General features: G+C 37.3%; 1 protein-coding gene and 1 long non-coding RNA gene across 4 annotated transcripts in view; one reads left to right on the top strand and one right to left on the bottom strand.

Moving 5' to 3' along the window:
- LOC149796001 (uncharacterized) overlaps positions 1-22,860 on the top strand; it is a 199,533-nt gene that overhangs the window by 80,768 nt on the left and 95,905 nt on the right. Inside the window, exons 8-9 of one of the 3 annotated variants that reach the window (XM_089965923.1) lie at positions 3,257-6,107; positions 13,186-22,193. In XM_089965923.1, the coding sequence (XP_089822049.1) occupies positions 3,257-6,107; positions 13,186-22,193 (11,859 nt within the window). Of the gene's footprint in view, positions 1-3,172; positions 6,108-13,185; positions 22,194-22,860 lie in introns of those variants that run through there. The other 2 variants (XM_089965922.1, XM_089965921.1) reach the window with 2 other exon arrangements.
- LOC149796002 (uncharacterized) overlaps positions 1-22,860 on the bottom strand; it is a 72,060-nt gene that overhangs the window by 40,494 nt on the left and 8,706 nt on the right. The window lies entirely within an intron of this gene.

Below are 22,860 nucleotides of genomic sequence, written 5' to 3'. Positions count from 1 at the left end.
CTCAAAGATTTTTAGGTATATGATAATACAGGGTACATTAAGGGAATAATTAAAAGTTAAAAATGTTATTCTGTGACATACTTCCCCCCTTTCAAGAAATATCATCATAACATTCATAACAGCAATATATACAAAATGGATACAAAATATCATTATGTCACTGTCCAATTTCCTCTCTATAACCAAGATCGGACACATCTATCTCAAAAGGGTCTCCACTATACAGGTAACTGATTCCAGTTTAATGTAAATTATCAAATCTTGTATAATGTAATTTGGAGTGCTCTCCACTTGGTTGGTAAACCCTGGCTTCTGATGATGTGGCTGGGGGTGCTTTCAACAGATGGTAGCATATTTGGTTCTGCCACCATTGTATGTAGTATCTATGTTCTGTAAGATGGAAAGATCCATGAATTCTGTGGATTTTGGCTTGAATTTTGAAGCACCTCTATTCCTCATAGCAGAAACACCTAATGTAAGTCCTGAATCAGAATCAATGGAGCTGCAGAAGTTGTTGCCTCATTGACCTCAGATCTATCAGATGATCTCTTTCTTTGCCTTTTACTGGTCTTGTCGCATACATCTTTCTGGTCATTGAAGTGAAATGAAAGGTAATAGCAAGTTATGACAGAGTGTTCTACTCCTTCCAGAACTATCTTCTCTTCTTACCTCATAGACAGTAGAATGGGAAATCCCTGTTTGGTTGGGCCTTCACTACATGAACCTCCTTGAGCAAGCAATCAACTAATTTCATTTTGTTGTCAAGATGTGCACTCATGATTGTAACATGATCACCACATTATCAACAGACTCCATCATATTTCTGTAATAAATTTCATGTTTCATCTGGCTGAATTCTGGGTTTCTGATGAAGCTGTGATCTGTTCTTGAGTTTAGTCATGTATCTTCTTTTGCCTCTGTCTGCAGTTTTAGCAGAAGATATTCCAAGGAATAACAGATTGCCAGCCTTGGGTGTGTACCAAACATGAGAAAATAGGGTGAATAACACACACTATCATGGCTGGTAGAGTTGAATGTATGTACTAATTATGTAATTTAATCTGTATATATTAGAATATTCAAGGAACATGTGTAGAATAGAATATTCAAGGAACAGAAATAATTACTTGATATAAATTTAGTCTGTCTACAGCAGCATATTCATGAAACAGAAATTATGTAAATTAGTCTCTATACAGCATGCACTGAACAGGGTAGAGCTTGATCTGATATTACTTAGCTTGATCTGATATTACATAGCTTGATGTGATATTATGTAGTTTGATCTGATATTACATAGCTTGATCTGATATTATGTAGCTTGATTTGATATTATGTAGCTTGATCTGATATTACATAGCTTGATCTGATATTATGTAGCTTGATCTGATATTACATAGCATGATCTGATATTACATAATAAACTAGGAGTTTTTTGCCTTGGAGTCATGAAACTTTCTGGGAACAAAACTGAACTAAGACTCAGAACTGCGAAGTCATAAATCTTACTTAGAATTCACCATAATTCTTTGTTTTTTGTTGAGTATGTAGAATCAGCAAATTAAATAATATTGATACACTGATATTTTGTGATTCTGACTTCACACAGACTAAAATTTAAATGAAAATAATTATTTTTTTAAAATTTGAGCTGGAGTTAAATTTTTGCACTCAGTTTTGTGACTACAGAGCCAGGTTAATTATTGTCTGATTTAAGTCATTAGTAGATTGAACAGCATAGACCCTGATCCGACAACAAATCTTCGTCTGTCATGCTCACTATTGTGTGCATGTTACATACATCCAGCAATATTATTGTAATTTAGTCTGTGCATGTGACAGAGCTGGGTATTTCATTCATACGAATCATGCTGAACAAGACTGATAGAATATCCTTAACCTTAACCATAACAATTTTTTTAGTTACTATATTAAGATGTGCACATCATTTGTATGGAAAAGTAGCTTCTTTTCATAAGATGCAGAATATTATCACCTTGCAATGAAGTTATGCAGTGATATGTTTGTACATTTGTGTTTTCAATCATTTGATATGCCTTCAGTATTTTTGAACCCTATTTAATTTGCATTCATGAAAATTGGTATGTGGATGTATATCAATGAGAATAGCTCATTCAGACAAATGCTAGGTAACTTTAACCTAATTTCTTTGGCTTGAGCAACTTTTGTATTTTCAACTGTATGTACTTTTATATTCTCAGTATCTTGGAACCTGTTTCACCAGCACACATGATAATTGGTATGTTAATAAATTTCAATGAAAGAAATTCAGCAATACAAGCAATTGGTCATTGTGTCCCACTTTTCATGCCTGAGTGACTTATTTTTAGCTCCATTTCTTACACCTTTAGACTGCTCTGGTGGCCTAGTGGTTAGAGCGTCCACCTCAGATGCAGGAGGTCATGAGTTTGAACCTTGACCAAGTCATACCAGCGACTTATAGAAATGGTACTAACAGCTGCCTTGCTAGGCGCTCAGCATTAAGAGGTTAGTGTTAGGTCTGGTTGGCCATGTGTCAGGATAATGTGACTGGGTGGGACATCATGCTACATGTCTGTGGCATGATGCCCCAGTGCTAGACATCACTTTAAACTGCTACAATGCAGACATCTTAGCAATATGACTGAAAAATTGTTAAAGCTATATTAAATATCCAAAACACACACACTTACGCCTTCAATGTTTTGTCTTTTTAAGCTCATCTTGATATAAGGGCATGTGAGCTTATAGTATGTCCCAGATTCCAGAATGTCCATCTGGCATCTATCCATCAACATTTGTCTTTTTCTTATTAGAAACCATTTGACAAATTTCAGCCAAAAACATTACTATAAAAAGAACAAAACACTTTAACGAACTTGATATAAATCTACCATGTATTATCACAACTAATAATGAGAATTGTAGAAACTTATCAAAAGTATTTTTGGAGAAGGTTCGACAGATACGTTAGTACTATTATAGATATCCTGGTTAAATGTTAATGCATTTGGCTGTTGGGTGAGTGTTAGGTGGGTGACTTTGTGCCAGTCTGGGTCTCTTGCTACCATTATATTGTTATAGTTAAGCTGCATAAATGAGGTAAATTTCTGCTTTTCAATGGATCTGAGCGTCTGGTAAAAGGAGAATCACTGCTACACTTTAGTCTACATATTGTAATTTACTCATGCATGCAAGGTTTTATTTGTTGCTTTTAAAAAGAGAAATTGAGACATTTGTATGATTTTTCTTTCAGATCTGTGATGTACTGGATCTCAGCACAAATCCAAATCTTCAGCTAGAGCCAGTTGCAATGTCTCTTGACAACATTAGCATCTTTCGCCAGGGCAATGTCAAGGCTTCTCGGAAAAAGGTCCTGCCTGTCATTAAAGCTTTTCTTAATGGAGACAAAACTCCGGATATCACCAGTAAAGAGTTTGCATCAGAGACTCAGCAAGCTGTTGCCAAAGTCACTGAAGGATTCAGCTCTTTCAGTAATCTTCTTGACACAAATACTACTGGTTTGCAGAACCAGTCAGAAGAGTCATTTTTCACTGGATCTAATGAAACTCACAAGCAATTATTTTCCAAGGATGACTTTGATTCTTTTGGTGCTATGAACAGTGATGATATCCCTGTAAAGGAAAGGCAGAGCACAAGTTTGGTTGCTGATAGTTTTGATCCATTTGCTACCAGCAGTATGCAGAACCAATCGGAAGAAGAGTCATATTTCACTGTGTCAAATGAAACTCAGTTTTCTGATGCTGACTTTGATCCATTTGGTGCTATAACTAGTGATGATAGTCCAATAAGGGAGGAGAACGACAATAATTTGGTGGATATTCAGAGTTTTGATCCTTTTAAAACAATAAGTAACTCTGAATCCAATGAGTGGCAATCTGGTTCAGAAATAGGTAGTTTAGATCCATGTAACTCAAGTGGTAAGAGTGAATCTGTGCTAAAACAGACTGGTTCAGATTTACATTTTTTTGATACTTTCATTGATCCAGTTCAAGGCCAGGCTGTAGCAGCTGAGCATCCTGCTGCAAGTGATAGCACACCAGTCCAGTCTGAAGTACAAATGGACGATTTTGAGTTGATGACTCCTAAGAGCTTAAAGGAAGAGGCTTTAAGTCAGTCTGGGATATCAGCTCATGTTGACTCGGGAATGCTTAATCAAGATAATTCTGCTTCAGATCGGAATCTGTCAGCTAATACAAATCAGCCCTTGCTAGATTATGGGCCTTTCAGTATGGGAGAATCCAGTGGAGAAGATTTAAAGAATTCATGGGCAAATCCATTTTTTGCTTCTCAAGAGGTATCAGTTGCAGATAGTGTACAGTTATCTCCCCTTGACAGTGTGAATGTTACTGACCTATTTAAGGATAAGAGCTTGGATAACTTGAAATTTGATCAGTACAGGGGAGGATCTCATGCAGCACAGGATGGTAGAGAGAAATATGAAAGTGTCTTTGACAGTCTAGAATTCAATGAAGCAGATTTGTTTGATCAGATCAATTTTCCTGATTACCAGTCTGGAGTGTCGACTCCACTAATTAATTCTGGAATATCCACTCCTTTTGAGAGTCTTCATGCAAACCATTCTGGAAGAAATTCTGAATCTGAATCTGGATATCCCACCATCACCCAAACTCCACCTCACAGTTTTACTGAGAGTGGGATAGCAAATTTGAATAAAGACCATGTGCTCCCTAGCTTCAACAGCTCAGAGATGGTTGAAAGGATACACAGAAAGAAAGCATCACTTCATGGAGCTACTGAAATTAATTTCAATACAAACAGTGTGCCATACACACCCCAGAACAGCTTCATTGAAGGAACATTTGATGCTGTTATGATAGATCGAGATCTTCCAAGTTTTGATAACTCAGAGTTTGTACAAAGGATTCATGAGAAAAGAAGTTCACTGGCTGGCATACATGAAGGTGATATGGATAGTGAAGTAAGCCAGTATCCCTATGCACCACACAACAGTTTTATTGGTGGAAATTTTGATAAGTATGCTCAAGAAAACTTATCTAGTTTGAATGATGCTGAAGCAGTGGAAAGTGTTAGAGAAAAACAGGCTGCATTAGCGGTTTTTTCAGGATCTGATATAACTAATCTGTCCACCCAAACTGAAAGTCTTCATACAGAAAGTCCAAGTTTTGGCAGTGTTGAATCCAACAACCCTTTTCTTGTAAACATTGAGTCTGAAGCTTCCTCATCCACTAATCCATTTCTCTTTATGGACGATGGTCTTTCAGCCATGGAAGAGTTTATGTCACCCTTCACACCTCAGAACAATTTTTCAGAGAGTAATCTTCATTTCATGGAGAACAGAGATTCTTCAATCGAGACTGAACACACCGAGGCACATTCCAGGAAACTGCCTTTAATAACGGACAATGAGAACTTTCAAAATGTTGTGGCACAGGACCCAACTTTTGAGAACTTTGAGGAGAATTTAGATAGTATGCAAAATGAGACAAAGGAAATAGAGAAGGATGTTTTTGAAACTGATTCATTAGATAATAAGTTTAAAGAACAAGAAGGTCAAGTGGAACATGAACAGAAAGAGAAAAGTTTAAATAAAGAAGAGAGCAATGATTCACGCCTGTTCAAAGATGATTTGTTTTCTATTGAAACAGGTAAAGAAGAAGTCCTTTATTCAGGTTTTAAAAGTGCTGCAGGTGCAAGCATATTGGATGAAGATGATGTAAGGTTGAGTGAAATAAGTACTATTTGGGGTCAAGACATTCAGCAACAAGATGTCAATAATGATAATCTTGATAGTGGGATTATACAGTCAACTACTGGGAAATACAAACAAGATGGATTAGATGGAGAATACCAGATTATTGAATCTTCCATGGCTCATACTGAAGCTTCCAGTGATAATGATGAAGATTTGGAAAATGAGTGTGGTACAAGATCAGAAGAGGATTTGTTAGGAAGCAGGGACAAGGAAGAGATACAGGAGATAGCCTACTCTATTGCAGGGGAGATAATCCAGACAGTATTAGACAACTTTCCAGATATCCACATCCCGATTGTGGCAAAGACACTGCAAGAAGTTAAGTCCAATTCACTTGAAGAAGGATCAGGTGAGATGACATATACATATATTTAAGGATTTTTTGCTTACCTCTATTGTGTTACTTCTGGCAACGGCATCTGCACAGATAAAAGTATATACATATGTACTCCCTCACTGAAATTCAACCATTCTTTCTGCCTGGGTTCCAGGCCACAGTTTGGATTGGGTTTTTATAGAACCTGCCCACAGGGAGGGGACTAAAGAAGCAAAAATTTGTACATATACAGTAGTTGTACATTCTTGGTTTAGCTCTTGCATTTCATCTTTTTTGCACAGTGTATAATACTGTTATATTTGGAATGGGGGAAACATGTTGAGGTTATGCAGCTCATTGAGTATTACACCCTCATCATAACTGTAGGTCACTGTAACCTATATTTTGCACTTCACTAACTTTGGTTAAATTTTATGGTTTAAGTTTATTTCTCAGGCTCTGTTCATCATAGAATAATCAAACTCTGTGATTTAATGTATTTCTGTTAGTAACACCTGTACCATAAAGGTAGGTCAGGTTTTTTGTTGTTGTTACTTGCAGCTTTTTGCAACTGTACAGAATTTCAACTTGCAAATGCAATTTCAACTGACAATTTTTAGCACATCTAGCCATAAGGCCAAGTGAACTTATGGTATGACCCTTCAGCTGTCATGCATTCTGTATCAAAAAGTCAAAGACCATGGTCACTATGACAGAGAAGCACAATAACATTAAAAGGTCAGAGGTTAAGGTCACAGAATAAAAGAAAGAAAACATTTACTGCACAAAAATTTCAGGTCTTGGCCAGCTTCCTTCACCAAAGTTTCTGCATGGTGCTTGTACTTGGATAATAAAGAAACCTATAGATTCAGAGGTAAATATGTCAGACATCATAATCATGGTAAGTAAAATAAAAAAATATTGGTCAAGATTGCAAACCATAACCAAAGGTCCAGGTCTTTCAGATCCAGGGGTCAATAATTTCCCATTGATCATAACCTACTTGTGCCTTTATAGAGAACCATTAAACACGAGGCAAGTGTATAATGTGCTGTTGAAGGTATTCTGGGGATCAGCATCACCCGTAGCACTTCCAGAATTTAACTGATCAGAACTTGTACCTTCATTTTAATCTTCCCTAGTTTCCAAATCACCTTAGCCTGATAATTTTCATATTTCACTGCTTTTTGGGGGCAAAAATTGGCTTTTAATCTTTTTCATATTTCCAGTTTCAGCTGTAATTCATATTGGTATCTTGTAATGCAGTAAACATCAGACATTCATGTCAATGAGCCATTGTTAAAAATGTTAAGGTAAAGTTTTTCATCGACCAGAGGCTTCAGCAACATTTCTTGAACATACTTGGAACAGTTTTTGTTTTCAGCTCTACATGGCCTGGACCAGAATGGCTTTTAGAATGGCATTTTGTCCACTGTCCATCCATCATTCATTCTTCTTTTAGTTTGCTATGACCATTCCTCTTAAACTACATGGGGATTGATGTGAAACTTTACATACATACATTCATCCCAAAGTCTTGTTGGTCCTAATGAAATCTTGTTGACTCTCTATTTGAACAGATGGTCTTATCAACATAGGGTTATCAATAAAAGACTTCTTATGCTGTTTAGTTGGTCCTGATTGAAAATGGTGCTGATCTGAATCAAATATAGCCACCATGATATCCATCTTGAAGATCTTGTTATGACTATTCATGCTGAAGAGAAAGTCATATTGAAATGGCTTTTGACCTTAAGGCTTTTTGTGTCTAGTTGGTCTTAAATGAAAATTGTGCCATTGTGATCCACAACATGGTAGCTGTGATGGTCATCATCAGATTCTTGTTATCGCTGCTTCTTGTGGGTGGATTATGATTTTCACCCAAAGACTTCAGATGATGTCTAACTGTTCCTAACTGAAAATGGTGCCAATCTGAAACCCAGTGTTGCTACCATGGAACCATCTTGAAAATCTTGTTATTGTTACACCTAAATGGAAATATGGTTTTCACCAGATGATTTCTTATGGTGTCTATTTGGTGCTAAATGAAAATGATGCTGATTTGACAGGAAAGATGCCTGTTTTGATGGCCTTCTTGCAAATCTTATTATAGCTACTACTTCTGAATGGATTGTCATATCAATATAGGGATTATACAGAAAGATTTCTTGTTATGTCTGTTTAGTCCAAAATGAAAATTGTGCCAATCTTGCATCCATTCGGATATCGAATATGGCAACCACGATGGCCAGCTTGAAAATCTGGTTATCACTACTCCACCTAAATGGATGTCGTATCAGTATAGAGTTTTCACCAAAGACCTTTCGTGATGTTTTGTTGGTCCTAAAATGGAAGTGGTGCTGATCTAATGTCCAATATGGGCATTTTGGCAGCCATTTAAAAAATCTCATCATTGCTACTCAGCCTGAACAGAAAGTCATATCTTCATGTGGTTTTTACCAGACAACTTCTCATAATGTCTCGTTTCTCCATCGCAGCAGCCATCTTGATAAATTTTGTTATTGCTACACCTCCTGAATGGAAAGTTTAACCAGCATATTTTTTTCACTAGACGTCATATGGTGTCTAGTTGGTCTTAAACAAAGTGTATAATTTGACATCCAATATGACCACCACAGTGGTCATTTTGAAAAATCTTATCACTACTACAAGATTGAAAGTCGTATCAACATTGGGTTTTCACCAAAAGGCCTTTTATGACTAACTTTGGCCACTACAGTAACAGCTTTTGTCTGAAGGAAGATAGTACCAGAAAAATATTATTTATGAATAAAATTGTTGCGTGTGAGACACTATGCTTCGTTTGAAAAAATAATGGTTGTACCCTTGTCTACTGTTTTGTCAATAGGTTCATGTATGGCTGCAGTATAAGGCTATATGTTAGACAGCTTATCATGGCAATGAAATCAATACCAAAACAAGTTTTGGGATTCAAATTTGCATGTTTTTTTTTTTTTTTTTTTTAATGCCTACCATAAGGCAGAATATATTATGATGTTGTCTGTCTGTTCATCCATCCATCTGTTACTGATTTTATTTTTGCTCAACTCAAGCTATTCATCAACATGTGCCAGATTTTGTGTATGGACAAACCCAAAGGTCAGAAGTGAAGGTCATCCACTATTCTAAGAAAATTGTTTCTACACAATGACAGTAGTTCTACACAATCTACTGCTTACATAGTTTTTGGGTGGCATGTACTCTTAGTAAGGAAGAAACCTGTTGGTTTGGGATCTAAAGGACACAATGATGTCACTGCCACTGAAAGAAAGGAAATATTCTATCAATTTTGTAATCAACAGGTTAAAGGCTGAAGGTCAGTATGAGTGAATGAAGCATTGTTAGGTTTTGAAGTTTTTTTTTTTTTTGATATACATGTCCTAGTCATATAATATTATTTTATGATGCCCATCTGTCTGTCAGTTACTAATTTCCTTTCCACACAGTAGCACAAGTTCGCCATCACCTGTAGCTATCAAACATTGTGAGTTGGCCTATAATGTTTCATCTACAATATTCTATTTTTAGTATTTACATACTTACAGAGTTTACAGATTTTTTGTTGTATAGTAGGGAAAATATGACTCTGAATGTTCTACATTATTTTCCATTTTGTGAGTGTGAGAGAGCTAAATTCAAGACCTGTGACAGTTTTGACTGGACCAATATGAAACTTTATACATGTAATAGTCATCATTTGAAAATATTCATTCCAACTAGTTTTAACTGTCCTTCCACAATTTATCTTAGAATTATTAGTCGTCTTGCCTTGCAGCTGAATGCAGTGTAAGACAGAATCTTGTGAACACAAAAATAATCCTGTAGTTTTTTGATTGATCACTTTGAAACTTAGTTCATATTTTATTGCCATTATCAAAAGACGTATATATCAACAAATCATAAATGGTCCTCTGTGCATACATTATCTAGACCTCTGATGAGTTTCATTATGAATGACAACTATGCATACTAAGGTCTTGGTCTTGCATCTGATTGGCTGATGTTGTGAAAAGTCAGGTTTGGAATGTAAACTTTTATCATCAAGATCTTGGATGAGATCAGTTATGCATGACATCCATGCATGTATATGAGACCAGTTGTTGTTAGGGTTCTTACCTTTTTAGATCTTCTGGTCAGACCAGATAGGTAGGCATGGTGTCCTTCATCCAATATCTCTTATCTGTTCATCCATTAATGCAAATTTGTTATGGCTTCTTTTCCAAAACTACTTGGATATTTGCTATGAAACTTTACATATTCATTCATCCCTAGTCTAACTGGTCTCTTATCATTCATCCCTAGTCTAACTGGTCATTTGAAAATATTCTTGTGTTTCTTGGACTGCCAATATTGGCACTACAGTGGCCACCTTGTAAATCTTGTTATCACTATAATTACTGAATGTATGGCCATATCAATAAGGGATTTTTACCAAAGGACATATTGTGATGTCCATTTGACCTAAATGAACATGTTCCCTCACTGATGACCCATATGGCTGCCATGGTAGCCATCTTGAAAATCTTGTGATTGCTGCTTCTTCTTAGTTCAAAATCATATCTATATTGGCTTCCCTCAGAAGACTTCTTATGTCACATCACCATCAAACCGTTGGCACCAGTGTGGTGCACTGAGCAACAGCAGTACACCTGGTGTCTCTCACTTAACAATTAACCTTAACTTCTCTCTGGGTGATGTCCATTTCTTGTAAATCTCTGGTCGCAGTCCACATCCCTTTCATCCTTTGATCATCTTTCTGCCCCTTCCCTTTGTATGGGACCCAGTCATTGACTCTGTGGAAAATGACTGTCCTCCATGCAGTAGACATTGCCCAATCAGTTGAGTTGCTGTCTCCACAGTACAATGAGAAGATCAGACTGCCCATTCAGCTGATGCATTGGACATGAAACCATTCCACTTATTTCAAATAATCTTCCGAGGTTTGCAGTGATGGAAGCTGTAAAGTTTTCATTCTTCTGCTTTCTTCTGCACCCATGTTAATCCAAGCCATATAGCAGGGCAGTGAGCTTGTAGTTGGTTGCACAGCTTCATTTTGAATGTTGATGTTTCACTGTATCTTACTTTGCTTACTCCTTGAAAGCTCCACAAGCCTTACCAATGCACTGCTGGATTTCCACCATGTGGTCACTGTTGCTGCTGACCGTTCTACCCAGGTATGCGAACTGCATGACATTCTTCACCATAACTCCTCTGACTGAGATGACAATGTCTGCAGGTGCCTCTAATATCACCATACTCTACTTGAAGCTGATAACTAGGCCAATGCTGCTTCCTACAGTGTCATCTTTGCTGCAGGCCTGCAATTGGGGCCAGAAAAAATATGTTTAATATTGTACTGGGTGTAAAATTAGGGTAGGTCAGTATTTTTTTTAAAACTTTATATATTATAATGATTACTATATATATTGTACTAAGTGCTTCAAGAACTGGCCTAAACCAGCTCAGTTTGATGCACAAATAAATTTTATGAATTTTTTATTTTTACCTTGGAGGAAAAAGTGCTAAGGTCTGCAATGAAAAACAGAGATAGTCGGCCACCTGGAAACACACACACATTTTTGTTGCTGGCTTGACTCAAAGTGATGTCATCAGCAAAGTCCAGATCTGTAAGCTGTTCTCCATCTACTCCTGTCTACTCCTGCAGTGCCTGTCTCCTGCCCATCCAAAGTGGACTTGAGCTCGCATTTGATGAGTGCTGAACAGAAGTAAAGTTAGCATGCAGCCCTGTCAGATACAGTTGTGATTCAGAACATTGCTGACTTATCACCTTCAGCAGGGATACAGCACTCATACTTGTCATACAGATGCTTAATGATGTCAGGGATGACTGGTGGAATGCTGTAAAGCCTTCAGATCTTTCACATAGTGGCACATTGGATAGGGTCAGAGGCTTTCTCAAATATTGATGAAGTTCTGGAGCAGCAGATTTAAAATTCCAACAGCTTTTAGATGATTCTTCACAACAAGAAGATTTGGTCTGAACTTAAGTGTCATGGCTTAAAACCAGATTGGTTGTCTGTCAGCGGTCGGTGGTGACTGATGTGTACCAAGTGTCCAGTTGACTTCCCAAAGGATCTGATGATCCTGTGAAGCTCTTTAATAAGTTTTAGACTCTAAAGAATATGGATACTGGAGAGCCTTTTGTTATCACACCACGGATAGCTGCCAGAAGTCTCATACTTACACTGCTTTGTAAATAATTCTGACACCATAATACAGCAGAACTGCCAAGTATTAAAGGCAAATATGGATGAAATTATTCTTCAACTTAAAGAACATGATCCAGTAGCTGTCTGCCTACAGAAAAAACATTTTAAAAGAAAATGATAGAGTTCATCTTAAAAAGTTTACACAGTAACTTTTCAAGAAATACTGATAAGGCTGCTGGAGGAGTGTCCATCTTCCTAAATAGTAATATTACTCACACCGCATTAATCTCATTGCTACTTTGCATACTGTAGCCATCCCCTGTTGTTACATAAAACTTTCTCACTTTGTTCAGTATATCTCTCTCCAAGAGCTAGTCGGTCAATCTGATCTTGGCGATCTTATTGAACAGCTGCCAGTGCCTTTGGTTTTGCTTGGTGAATTTAATGGCCACACTACACTTAGGGGTTGTAAAAATATCGATGAGAGTGAAATGGTACACTGTTATATAAGACAGGTGAATGATACCAGGCTTGTCTGCTTATATCAGGATACATTATATGACATAATTTTGTGAATACAACTATTCTTAGAGTTTTCTGAGGACTAATTTCAAATTTAGGGTACTTATTATTTTTATCGGAATATATGCATATTGAACAGCACTTGCACTCACTCTATTTTCAGAAGTGTTATGGACTTTTGGGACTGGGATGTCAGATAGGTGAGACATAATTATATGATCAGATTGCCCACCATATTCCAATTTTAGTTTATTTTCCATATATTTTTGGGGTATCAGGTGAGTTGTATTGTCATATAATTTCAAGGTAGATAGCATCAAGTAGTATCGTATTGCAGTTGCCATGAATAATGCAGAAGTCATGGAGTTAATGTGATCAACAGAATCTTACTTTTTCAGAAGTGCCAATTTCAGAAGTGCCAGATAAAAGTGAAGGAGAAAGCATATTTTCACTGGAGACGGAGTACTTGCCAAATATGGATCCCCTGGGTGGAAATATGGATCTAGTTACGTCCCCTTCATTCAGCACACAGGATCAAGATAATGAATTCGGTGATGTTGAGACAGTGTCTTTTCACAGAGCAAGCCATGAGGAATATCATGGTGATTCACTTCATGACACAGCACGTAGTGTGACTCTTTTGTCTCAAGATCTGCCTTCTGTTCCTAAAGTAACAATTGAGGCAGCTCAAGTATTAGAGAATGAGACACTAGTCTTTGTCCCACATAAGCTTGGCTCAGATCTTATGTCAAACCAACAGGCTGTCTCAAGTGACATGATAAGTTTGTCTCATGCTACAGCTGTCAACTTGGAAAGCAGTGAAAAGGTAAACGAGGACCAATTAGTCATGAATATTGAACAAGCTCAGGCATTGGAGAATGAGAAACAGAATTCTGACTTGCACGAACCTGACTTGGACCTTGTCTTACCAGAGGCATGTAGTGTGTCTTATTTGATTGATGGACCATCCTTTGTTCCAGAAACAAATATTGAGGTAACTCAGCTATTAGAGATTGAGACACAGAACCTTGTTACCCAGCAGCTTGACATGGAAAGTGTCTCACACCAGCCTGATTCTGAATGGATTTCTCTTACGCCCAGTTCAGACCTTTTGTTATGCCAGCCTGTCTCAGAGGACATATTAAGCTTGTCAGATGATGTAGGTGATGGGTTTGCTAGCAATGGAATGATATCTGTGGACCAGTCAGTTGGAACAGGTCTTAAAAATGTACCACAAGATGACTATAAGGCTGGTGAACAGAATTCTTTTCCAGATGGATCAGTCTTAGAATCATTTAGAAATGATTTAATTGCCAATGAAAATGAAGTTTCAGTGGAGATAGAGAAACCTTCCAGTGAAATGGAGTCTGTAATGAATGAAAAGATGGTTGATTTGGCTGGGAATATAGTTAATTCTGTGCTTGCCAGTGCCATAGAATGTACCATGGGTGAGAACATGAAAAGTAATGTCAAAAGACATGTTGTCAGTGAGGAGAGCATTGATTTCTCCCCTGTCAGTACAAGTCTGGAGGATGATGTGATAGAATTTGCAAGTGAGACAGAAATAGATCATGTTGAAACTGTACTTGAAACAGAAATATCTCGTATAGGAACAACAGGCGATAGAAAAATATTTCATATAGAATTTGCATTTGAGACAGACATTCCAGATATAGAAATTCAGTGTGAAAAAGAAATGTCCCAAAGTATCCAGGCTACTAAGGAAGATACAGTTCAGACATTTGAAGCAGATGGAGAAGTAAGACATGATTCGTCTGATTCAGAAGAATCTGACACAAGTTCCACAACAACTGAGGGAAGCTACAGGATTGAAGATCCAGGTGTTACATATCCTCCAGAGATGCTGTGTGATACAATGGACACAATGGAGAATTCAGACCTTGGTCAAGAAACACCTGCCAACTACCTATTGGCGGAAGAAGTTATAGAAAATGTTAATATTCCAGACCTTGCAGTGTCTGTAGGATATACATACACATCGAAAATGGATGAATCTAAAAGGTTGTGCCATGTGTCAGAGTTACAGGATATCTCAGGTGTCCCAGGCACAGAAGATAAATATGCTGTTACTGAAATAGTAGAAAACAGTGACGTGCTAGAAAAACAGGGTTATTCTAGTCTCGTAGATTTAGAAGATATCCCAAGTATTCCACATACTGAAATTTCTTCTGCTGATTCACAGACTGGTACTAATATCAAAGAGATATGGGAGTTGCAGGATCAAAATGGTCATATTGTTGAACCTTTTGTAAGACAAACTGCTGAGAAGGATGAGAAAGTCCAGACATGGGAGGGATATGAAGAGTCAGTAGAAGATACACAAAACAATAACAATAATGCACTAGTAGTTGTAGCAAAGCAGGATGAAAATGAAGGTTTGAGTGCATATCAAACTACTGAAACAAGTAAAGAGGAAGAAACAGTACCAGATTTAATGACGTTAGTTGTTCACAAAAAAGAGAAGTTGAAGGGGGGCTACTCTCTTGATTTGCCGATTCCATTTGTAATTATCCAGGAAGCAGCAGATGATTTGCCATCTGAAGAAGAATCTCCAAGTCCACCTTCAACATCTACTGCTGGAAAGAAGAGCTCAAACACTGCCGATAATGCCAACCAGAAAAACAAGAGAACTGCTACTGAAACTGAGTGTGAAAACTTGGATGACATAGCTGTTAAAGATGTGTGTGGTGACATAGCCTTGACTGATAGTGTTTCACATGAATCAGAATTAACAGGAAGAAAACAGGTGGAAGATGATGCATTTTTGTCCAAGGCTGATTCAACTACAGGTCACAAATCTCAGCATGCAGATAATACTCACATTAGGACTATACATGAAGAAGTTCTTGAGAATGCTGTAGAGGAAGAGCACAGATTACAAGAAGGCAATGTTAGTAAGGAATCAGCGTGCCTGAAAATGTCTGCTTCTGAGATAGATGCTGGATCATTTGATGAGAACAGATTAGGCAAAGACACAGAAATACAAGAAAAATCATTTGCAATAGAAGTGGAAATTACTTCCTTTGAGCAAAACAAGATGGATAAAGACTATATAGTTACAGACTATAAAACTGCAGAAGAGTCTGGTGCTTTCAAAAGTCAGTCAAATGACATTACAGCAGTTAGCAATGGTAAAGACTCTGAAAAGCCATATACTGTTGAAACAGATACCAAGTCAACAGAGAAAAACAAAACAGATGAAGACAGTGCATTTGCAGATTTGAATCCTGCAGAAGAGTGTGATGTTTCCAAAATGGAGTTATCTTATAAGGCAGCAGAAACCACTAGTAAAGATTCTGAAAAATCATATGCTTCTGATACCAAGTCACCACTGGGAAACAATATGGATGAAGACAATACAGTTGCAGAGTTTCAGCTTGCAGAAGAATCTGATTCTTTCAGAAGTCAGTCAACTGAGATGAAAGTGGATAGCACTTGCAAAGATTCTGAAAAATCCTTTACTGCTGAAATTGGAACAAAGTCGCCAGAAGAAATCAAAATCAGTATGAATAGTACAGTTGCAGAGTTTGAGCTTGTTCAAGAACACAGTGCTTCCAAAAGTCAGTCAGATACAACTACTGCAGACAGCACAAGTAAAGATTCTGAAAAATCATTTACTGCTGAAGCAGAAACAGTGTCACCAGAAGAAAACAAAAGGTATGAAGACAGTATGTTTGCAGAAGAGTCTAATGTTTCCAAAATACTCACATCTGATAATACAACAGATAGCACCAGTACAGATTCTGAAAAATCATCTGCTTCTACAGTAGAAACCATGTCACCAGAGCAAAACCAAATGGGTGTAGACAGTACCTTCGAAGGCTTCAAACCATCAGAAGAGTCTGAAGTTTCTGAGAGTCATTTAACTCTGATTACAGAAGATAGTACTGGTGAAGATTATGAAAGATCTTATGCAGTTAAAGTAGAAACTAAGCCACCACATGGAAATGAAATTGATGAAGACAGTGTAATTGCGGACTTTATACCTGTAGAAGAGTCTGATGCTCCTGAAAGCCATTCAACTGAGATTGCAGTGGATTCCATCAGCAAAGGTTTTGTAAAATCATATGCTGCTGAAGAAGAAACCAAATCACTAGAGGAAAATGAAATGGATGACTTTAAACCTGCAGAAGAGTCTGGTCCCTTCAATAGCCAGTCAACTGAGATTGCAGATTATAGCACAAGTACAGATTTTGAAAAATCTTTTGCAGATTTTAAACCTGTAGAAGAGTTAGATGCTTTCCAACATCAATCAGCTGAAATTGCATTAGATAGCATAGGTACAGATTTTGATCAATCATGTGCTTCTGAAGTACAAACTAAGTCACAAGAGGGAAAACAAATGAATGAAGACAAGAAAGTTGCAGATTTTAAACCTGTGGAAGAGTTTGATGCTTCCAAAATACTTTCTTTTGATAATGCTGATGTTACAGACATCACTAGTGAAATGTTTGAAAAATCATGTTCTGCTGAAGGAGAAGTCATATCAGCAGTGGGGGAAAATATGGATGAAGATGAGACAGTTGCAGGCTTTATATCTGCAGAAGATTTTGATGCTTTCAAAAGCCAGTCCGCTGAGATTGTAGCATATGACACAGATACAGATTTTGAAAATGCATTTGCATTTACAGAGTTTGATTCTTCCAAAATGCAGTCATCTTATAATGCAGCCAAAAGTGCTAGTGAACATTTTGAAAAATCATATGCTGCTGAAGCAGAAACCATGTCGTCAAAGGAAAACACAATTGATGAAGGCAGTACAGTTGCAGACATGAAACCAGCAGAAGAGTTCAATATTTTCAAAAGCCAGTCAGCTGAGATTGCAGCATATGGCACAGATACAGATTTTGAAAATGCATTTGCATTTACAGATTTTAAACCTGTAGAAGAGTTTGATCCTTCCAAAATGCAGTCATCTTTCAATGCTGTGGAAAGCACTAGTGAACATTTTGAAAAATCATATGCTGCTGAAGCAGAAACTATGTCATCAAAGGAGGACACAGTTGATGAAGGCAGTACAGTTGCAGACTTGAAACCAGCAGGAGATTTTGATGCTTTCAAAAGCCAGTCAGCTGAGATTGCAGCATATGGCACAGATACAGATTTTGAAAACGCATTTGCATTTACAGATTTTAAACCTGTAGAAGAGGTAGATGCTTCCAAAATGCAGTCATCTTACAATGCAGTCGAAAGCACTAGTGAACATTATGAAAAATCATACACTGCTGAAGTGGAAACCATGTTTGTAGAGGAAGGCAAAATGGAAGACAATACAGTTGCAGACTTTAAATCTGCAGGAGATTTTGATGCTTTCAAAAGCCAGTCAGCTGAGATTGCAGCATATGGCACAGGTACAGAGTTTGAAAACGCATTTGCATTTACAGATTTTAAATCTGTAGAAGAGTTTGATCCTTCCAAAATGCAGTCATCTTATAATGCAGCCAAAAGTGCTAGTGAACATTTTGAAAAATCATATGCTGCTGAAGCAGAAACTATGTCATCAAAGGAAAACACAATTGATGAAGGCAGTACAGTTGCAGACATGAAACCAGCAGAAGAGTTCGATGTTTTCAAAAGCCAGTCAGCTGAGATTGCGGCATATAGCAGAGGTACAGATTTTGAAAACTCATTTGCATTTGCCGATTTAAAATGTGGAGAAGAGGTAGATGCTTCCAAAATGCAGTTATCTTTCAATGCTGTGGAAAGCACTAGTGAACATTTTGAAAAATCATATGCTGCTGAAGCAGAAACTATGTCATCAAAGGAGGACACAATTGATGAAGGCAGTACAGTTGCAGACTTGAAACCAGCAGAAGAGTTCGATATTTTCAAAAGCCAGTCAGCTGAGATTGCAGCATATGGCACAGATACAGATTTTGAAAATGCATTTGGATTTACAGATTTTAAACCTGTAGAAGAGTTTGATCCTTCCAAAATGCAGTCATCTTATAATGCAGCCAAAAGTGCTAGTGAACATTTTGTAAAATCATATGCTGCTGAAGCAGAAACTATGTCATCAAAGGAAAACACAATTGATGAAGGCAGTACAGTTGCAGACATGAAACCAGCAGAAGAGTTCGATGTTTTCAAAAGCCAGTCAGCTGAGATTGCAGCATATAGCAGAGGTACAGATTTTGAAAACTCATTTGCATTTGCCGATTTAAAATGTGGAGAAGAGGTAGATGCTTCCAAAATGCAGTTATCTTTCAATGCTGTGGAAAGCACTAGTGAACATTTTGAAAAATCATATGCTGCTGAAGCAGAAACTATGTCATCAAAGGAGGACACAATTGATGAAGGCAGTACAGTTGCAGACTTGAAACCAGCAGGAGATTTTGATGCTTTCAAAAGCCAGTCAGCTGAGATTGCAGCATATGGCACAGATACAGATTTTGAAAACGCATTTGCATTTACAGATTTTAAACCTGTAGAAGAGGTAGATGCTTCCAAAATGCAGTCATCTTACAATGCTGTGGAAAGCACTAGTGAACATTTTGAAAAATCATACACTGCTGAAGTGGAAACCATGTTTGTAGAGGAAGGCAAAATGGAAGACAATACAGTTGCAGACTTTAAATCTGCAGGAGATTTTGATGCTTTCAAAAGCCAGTCAGCTGAGATTGCAGCATATGGCACAGGTACAGAGTTTGAAAACGCATTTGCATTTACAGATTTTAAATCTGTAGAAGAGTTTGATCCTTCCAAAATGCAGTCATCTTATAATGCAGCCAAAAGTGCTAGTGAACATTTTGAAAAATCATATGCTGCTGAAGCAGAAACTATGTCATCAAAGGAAAACACAATTGATGAAGGCAGTACAGTTGCAGACATGAAACCAGCAGAAGAGTTCGATGTTTTCAAAAGCCAGTCAGCTGAGATTGCAGCATATAGCAGAGGTACAGATTTTGAAAACTCATTTGCATTTGCCGATTTAAAATGTGGAGAAGAGGTAGATGCTTCCAAAATGCAGTTATCTTTCAATGCTGTGGAAAGCACTAGTGAACATTTTGAAAAATCATACACTGCTGAAGTGGAAACCATGTTTGTAGAGGAAGGCAAAATGGAAGACAATACATTTGCTGACTTTAAATCTGCAGGAGATTTTGATGCTTTCAAAAGCCAGTCAGCTGAGATTGCAGCATATGGCACAGATACAGATTTTGAAAACGCATTTGCATTTACAGATTTTAAACCTGTAGAAGAGGTAGATGCTTCCAAAATGCAGTCATCTTTCAATGCTGTGGAAAGCACTAGTGAACATTTTGAAAAATCATACTCTGCTGAAGTGGAAACCATGTTTGTAGAGGAAGGCAAAATGGAAGACAATACAGTTGCTGACTTTAAATCTGCAGGAGATTTTGATGCTTTCAAAAGCCAGTCAGCTGAGATTGCAGCATATGGCACAGGTACAGAGTTTGAAAACTCATTTGCATTTACAGATTTTAAACCTACAGAAGATTTAGATGCTTTCGAAATGCAGCCATCTTATAATGCAGCCAAAAACACTAATGAGCATTTTGAAAAATCATATGCTGCTGAAGAAAAAGCCATGCCAGCTGAGGAAAACAAAACAGATGAAGACAATACAGTTGCAGACTTTAAATCTGTAGAAGATTTTGATGCTTTCAAAAGCCAGTCCGCTGAGATTGCAGCATATGGCACAGATACAGATTTTGAAACCTCATTTGCAATTGCGGATTTTAAACCTGCAGAAGTGTTTGATGTTTCCAAAATGCAGCCATCTTATAATGCAGTCAAAAGTGCTAGTGAACATTTTGAAAAATCATATGCTGCTGAAGAAAAAGCCATGCCAGCTGAGGAAAACAAAACAGATGAAGGCAATACAGTTGCAGACTTTAAATCTGTAGAAGATTTTGATGCTTTCAAAAGCCAGTCCGCTGAGATTGCAGTATATGGCACAGATACAGATTTTGAAACCTCATTTGTAATTGCAGATTTTAAACCTGTAGAAGAGTTTGATCCTTCCAAAATGCAGCCATCTTATAATGCAGTCAAAAGTGCTAGTGAACATTTTGAAAAATCATATGCTGCTGAAGCAGAAACCATGTTTGCAGAGGAAAGGAAAATGGAAGAAGACAACACAGTTGAAGACTTTAAACCTACAGACGATCTTGATGCTTTAAAAAGTCAGTTATCTGAGATTACAGTAGATAGCACAGGTAAAGATTCTGAAACGTCCTCTGTTGCCGATGTAGTAACTCAGTCAACGCAGGAAAATAAAATGGACGAAGACAATTTAATTTCAGACTTTTTACTTGTAGAAGAGTCTAATGCTCCAGAAAGTCATTCAGCTGAGATTACAGTGGATGCGACTGGTAAGGGTTCTGCAAAATCATTTGTTGCTGACATAGAAACAAAACCACTAGAGAAACACAAAATCGATGAAGACAATACATTTACAGACTTTCAACCAGCAAATGTGTCTGTGGCTTTAAAAAGTCAATCAAATGAGATTGCAGACTATAGCACAGGTAAAGATTTTGAAAAATCATTTGCTTCTGAATTACAAACTAAGTCACCAGAGGAAAGGCAAGTGGATGAAGACAAGATAGTTGCAGATTTGAAACCTGTGGAAGAGTTGGATGCTTCCAAAAGACCATCATCTGATCATGTAACCGAAAGCACTAGTGAAAATTTTGAAAAATCATATGCTGCTGAAGTAGAAACCCCATTTGCAGAGGAAAACAAAATGGAAGAAGACAATACAGTTGCAGACTTGAAGCCAGCAGAAGAGCTTGATGCTTTCAAAAGCCAGTCAGCAGAGATTGCAGCAGATAACATGGGTACAGATTTTGAAAACTCATCTGTTGCTGAAGCGGAAAGTAAGTCACAAGAGGGAAAAGAAGTGAATAATGGAATTAGTACAAATTTTGAAAATTCATCTGCTGCTGAAACAGAAAACAAGTCTTCAGTGGAAGAGAAAATGATTGAAGACATCACAGTTATAGACCCGAAACCTGCACAGGAGTATGATGCTTCCAAGAGTCAGTCAGCTGAGGATAAAGCAGAAAACACTAGTGGAGACCCTAAATCTCTAGAAAGATTGTCTCTTTCAGATACAGACAATAGGTCATCGATATTGCTAAGAAAAGAAGTCTACATGACAACAGCTGGCAGAATGAGTATTGCCATTGACAGTACCTATGAGAATATGATTCCTGAACAGAAGGAGGACTCGGAGAAAATCACAAGCAGTATGCAATGTCCAGGGGTCAGTACTGTCCTGGAGGAACTACAGGTAGAACAGATTCTTCAGGAAGCTGACAGCCTTGTTGCTGATGTAGACAAAATACTTGCCTCATCTCATCAGTCTTGTGACAGCTCCAGCACACACATGCATGAATTAATGGCCGCCTCGCTTCAGGTACTAACAGTCAGCACTGCACATTAACATTGCACATATTCTAGAAGAATTTTTAATTCTAAATCAGTCTCTTTCAGGCATTAAGGTCCATATTTAAAAAAGAAAACATTACTTCAATTACCTCTTATTATGATTATTAAAGAAGTTATATTTTATATCACATATGGGTTTTATTGAAAGTTTATACAAGTAATACCTGTGGTCTCCTCATACATTTTTGATTGCATCAGGTTAAGCATGCATTACCATCATAAATAAAATATGCACATTATCATTATAAAAGTGAACAAATTAATATAAATATTATAAAAGAGAGCTCACTCTTTGTCAACCTATTATTTAACACGCTCTTGATCTGTTTTCATAATAAAAAATGACCATTAAATTCTCACTCTGGAAAAAATGGAACATAACATTAAAATTAATAACAATACCAAGTGTTTGGCTGCTGGTGTGGATTGCTCCATGTATTTTAATGGTTTCCTAATACGTTATTGATAGAATCACTTGCATACAATTGAAAGACAACTGCAATAAAACACAAACAAGATTCAAAATTGGGCCACTTTCAATAGTTTCAAACTTGCAAAAGCAAAAGCAGTATGAACGCATTTCTGTCAGCTACCAAGACAGCATGATGATCCAAAACTCACACTGGACAGAACAC

Source organism: Sinohyriopsis cumingii, chromosome 7 (genome assembly GCF_028554795.1).
Source record: "Sinohyriopsis cumingii isolate HCF-2022 chromosome 7, ASM2855479v2, whole genome shotgun sequence".
NCBI lineage: Eukaryota > Metazoa > Mollusca > Bivalvia > Unionida > Unionidae > Sinohyriopsis > Sinohyriopsis cumingii.
Note: the sequence above shows the minus strand (reverse complement) of the source record. Positions and strands in the feature narration are given on the sequence as shown.